This window comes from Apium graveolens, chromosome 7 (genome assembly GCF_009905375.1).
Source record: "Apium graveolens cultivar Ventura chromosome 7, ASM990537v1, whole genome shotgun sequence".
NCBI lineage: Eukaryota > Viridiplantae > Streptophyta > Magnoliopsida > Apiales > Apiaceae > Apium > Apium graveolens.
Genome location: NC_133653.1, coordinates 191,875,920 through 191,880,093, shown reverse-complemented (window position 1 = coordinate 191,880,093; position 4,174 = coordinate 191,875,920). Strand labels below are relative to the sequence as shown.

At 33.5% G+C, this 4,174-nt stretch overlaps 1 protein-coding gene across 2 annotated transcripts; it reads left to right on the top strand.

Annotated features, from left to right (window-relative positions):
- The first annotated feature begins 255 nt into the window (after positions 1-255).
- Positions 256-3,447, top strand: LOC141670461 (GDSL esterase/lipase At5g03980-like). Of its 2 annotated transcripts, none has more exons than XM_074476308.1 (5): positions 256-689; positions 1,883-2,098; positions 2,284-2,435; positions 2,547-2,817; positions 3,035-3,447. In XM_074476308.1, exons 1-5 carry the CDS (start codon positions 437-439, stop codon positions 3,241-3,243), a joined length of 1,101 nt encoding a protein of 366 aa, XP_074332409.1. In that variant the 5' UTR covers positions 256-436; the 3' UTR covers positions 3,244-3,447. The 2 variants fall into 2 exon arrangements, with proteins under 2 accessions (XP_074332409.1, XP_074332408.1); XM_074476307.1 differs by having other exon boundaries at positions 257-740.
- The last annotated feature ends 727 nt before the right edge of the window (positions 3,448-4,174 follow it).

The window sequence follows — 4,174 nt, the reverse complement described above, 5'->3', positions numbered from 1 at the left end:
TCAAAAAGACTAATTTATTTTATTTTTCTATATTTCTTCTCTCCTATTTTCCTCCCATCTATATTTCTTCTCTCCTATTTTCCTCCCATCTCTTCTTTTCTCTCCTAAAAAATATCTCCTTAGCAGAGCGTGAGGTAATAGTTAATAAGTTGTTGCCCTTAGAAAAAGTAATTTAGTTGCAACATGATATTGTTATGCCAGGGAAACAGGATAATCCTGTATATATCTTACTTGCATAATTCTCTCTCTTAATTTTTTTTAAAATTTTGCCTTTGCTTTTTCCTGTAAAACAGGCATATAATCCTTATCTTTATTGTTTTATACATCTTAATCTTCGATTTCACTAATCTAAACTTACAAGTATACATAGTCTGAGTATACGCAGCCTTCTCTTTCCCAATCTTTTCAATATCAAGAAGTTAATCACTAATTAAAAATGGCCTCCACACAAAAGTTAACAATCTTTTACATGTGTATGGTTCTTGCTTCATTTTCTATCTCTCATGCTACATTCGAGAGCCAACACGCACGCAAGATGTACGTTGATGCCTCATTATTTATGTTCAGGAACTGTGGCATCAAAAAAATCTATCAGTTCGGAGATTCTATGTCTGATACTGGAAATATTGTCATCGAAAATAACAAGAAGGAGGCTTCAAATAGGCTCCCATATGGTGAAACATTCTTTGGTAGGCCTACTGGTCGTAATTCAAATGGTTTACTCATGATCGACTATATTGGTAAATATATTTCACCAAGTATATTCTATAAAAATAGAGCAAATAGTTTTGGAATAATCTTAAATTTAGTTATTAATTATTTATTTATTTAATTATTAGATATTTTAGATATTTAGCAATAAATTAATTATTAGAGAAAAATATTATTTTATAATTGTTTAGTAGTGGGGTAGTGGAGTTGTGGAGTAAATTATGGACATGTAATTTACCCATTAATTAGTAGTGGTTATTTTGGATAGTAGTTAGTTTTAATATGTTTGTAAAGCCAATATAATGACTACTTTACCTTGAGTTTTACAAGAGAAAAAGAAAAACAAGAAATATAGCAGTTCTCTGCAAAAAAATGTAGGTGTCTTCTTTTTTCTCTAAGTTTTTTCAACATTGGCATCAGAGTCATATGATCCACGGCTTATAAAACTCCTATAAAAATACACATATACATATATATATTATCCTTAATATTTTTCATGGCATCTACAAATGCAAAAAATATGGGCATCTGACAAAGAATTGTAGATTTCAGAATGATGAAGAAAGGATGACACAATTGATCGAGGGAGAACCACTCCTTTAGAGTTGTGGATAGAAAGTGCTCCAAAGTATTTTTGGAGAGAAAGTGCTCCAAAGTGTTTTTGGAGAGAAGTGCTTCAAAGTGTTTTTGATGAGAAAGTGCATCAAAATTGATGGTGGTGAGAAGTGCATCACAGGCCAAGAGAAAGTGCTTCGTAAATTTAAGATTATGGGGTGAATGTTGGAAGAATCTTAAATTTAGTTATTAATTATTTGTGTATTTAATTATTAGATATTTTAGATATTTAGCAATAGATTAATTATTAGAGAAAAATATTATTTTAGAATTGTTTAGTAGTGGGGTAGTGGAGTTGTGGAGTAAATTATGAACATGTAATTTACCCATTAATTAGTAATGGTTAGTTTGGGTAATAGTTAGTTTTAATATGTTTGTAAAGCCTATATAATAGCTAGTTTACCTTGAGTTTTACAAGAGAAAAAGAAAAACAAGAAATATAGCAGTACAAGTTTTCTGCAAAAATGTAGGTGTCTTCTTTTTTCTCTAAGTTTTACCACAAATAGATTATTTTGCGATTCATGTAATGTTTTGCTTTTGTTTTTCGCTTTTGCAGCATGGGCGGCCGGTCTGAACTTTTTGAATCCGTTTAACGATAAAACTGCGAATTTTGACAATGGAGTTAATTTTGCTGTAGCTGGTTCTACTGCAACCGCAGTTGAAAAATTGGCAGCACAACATATTCATGGTAACATCACAACTAGTAGCTCCCTTGATATACAAGTCAACTGGATGGACGAGTATCTTGCGAAGTTTTGCAAAGGCGATGCAGGTTTACTTTCTTTTATGTTTTTGTGTGTTTTAATGATAACCTTACACGTTACAGGTTTCATTTGCTTGAAGTATACATGAGATTGCATCTTGTATTTAATTACATAATTAAACCAAATCACTATTTTTCTATGACCAAATATTTGTTTTTTGCAAAATGAACTATATTACTCTTACTTTTCACAGATTGCGGGGATAAGCAAAAGAGTTCTTTGTTCATCGTTGGAGAAACAGGAGGTAATGACTACAATTACGCACTGATGGCAAGAAAAACTATTGACGAAATTAAAACTACTGTTGTGCCGGAGGTGGTTGAAACCATAATCAATGGTACAACTGTAAGTGAAATTTATAAAACTTGTACATATATTACATTAACCTAACATGCAAACTTCCTTTTAATTGATTGTTAATTGTTTTATCTAATATTGTGTTTTGTGTAACATTAGAGACTAATTAATCGTGGTGCGCGAAAGTTGATGGTACCTGGGAATTTTCCAGTTGGTTGTCTCCCAATTTACCTCACCCTTTTTCAAACCAAAAACTCAACCTTCGACGAGAATGGTTGTTTAAAAGAATACAATGAGCTATCCATGTACCACAATATGAAGTTAAAAGAAGCACTTGACAATTTACAAGAAGAAGCCGCTTACACCACTATAATATATGGAGATTACTATAATGCCTATGAGTGGGTTTACAAGCATGCTGCAAATTTAGGTTTGTCTATTCACACATCTTGTTATCTTCTACATCTCAAGAGAATGGTGTTTTGAGGTAGTAGTTTTCCGATGCTAAAAGAATTTTCTGGCCTAGATTAACAATGAAAATTCTTTTAACCTTGGAAAGTACTCGGTGACCTCATGTCCATTTCTCAATTATTTATGTATGTTATCTTATTCAGACTTCTAAAATTTAAATTTTGTTTTGGTCGTAGGTTTCAAATCATTGCAAAAAGCTTGTTGTGGAATTGGCGGTAAATATAATGTAGGGTTCGGAAAATTATGTGGTGACCCTGGTGTTCCGGTGTGTCCTAATCCAAATAAATACCTGAACTGGGATGGTGTTCATCCTACACAGCAAACAAATATGTTTCTGGCGACTTGGCTCATCAGTAATATGTTACCTAAGTTAGATTGTTATTAATTTGGTATTTTCATTCATTAATAAATTTAGAGCAGCACTTAGGAGGTTAGTGGTTTATGAAATTCCAGCACTTGTATTCTAGTTAAATTATCCGTGAAGGATTTATTGGTATTATAGTTAAGTAAGACTACTTAAGTGAACAATGTACTTTTAAAGAATTTCAAGGAGGAGAATCTTAAAGGCAGGTATATGGCTTCTCCTACATCTGCTGTAGTATTTCATTTTCTGAAGTGGCCCGGAATCATGAATTTTTTTCATTTTTTACAAAGCCTTGAAGATCTTGAGATCTATATCGTAACATTTATCTCTTTAAGGCTTTGAGACACAATAACATCATGATGTTCTCGCCTCTTGGTTGGTTTTGCTAATAGAAAAATGAATCAGTGATTTGTCAGTCCAAGTTCTTTAAGAAGAGCAGAGAGCCATGTTACTTCACATGTTGGGAGAGCCATGGCCCTGCATTCAGCTTCTGCTGAGGATTGAGACATGACATTTTGTTTTTCGATTTCCAAGAGATAAGAGAGGTGCCCAGAAAAATACAATAGCCTGTAGTTGATCTTCTGGAAGTAGGACAGGAAGCCCAATCACTGTCACAAAAGGCAGTGAGTTTGGCAGCTAAATCAGATGCGAGCAAAATTCCTTGAGAGATAGATCCTGACATATACCGGAGAAGTCTGAGTGCAGTTTGAAGATGAGCTGTTGTGGGCTTGTTCATGAGAAAGCAGCTGAACCGTGGAGCATATGTCTGGTCGAGTAATGGTAAGGTTGATTAGTTGACCCAATAACTGTAGGTAGACAGTTGGATTGGGAAGATGATCACCAATATCTGGACTCATTTTGATGTGAGAGTGGAGTGGTAGCTGCAAAGGTTTGGCATATTAAGCAGTTTGTGCTCCTTTAAGATGTCAATAACTTATTTCTTTTGACAGAT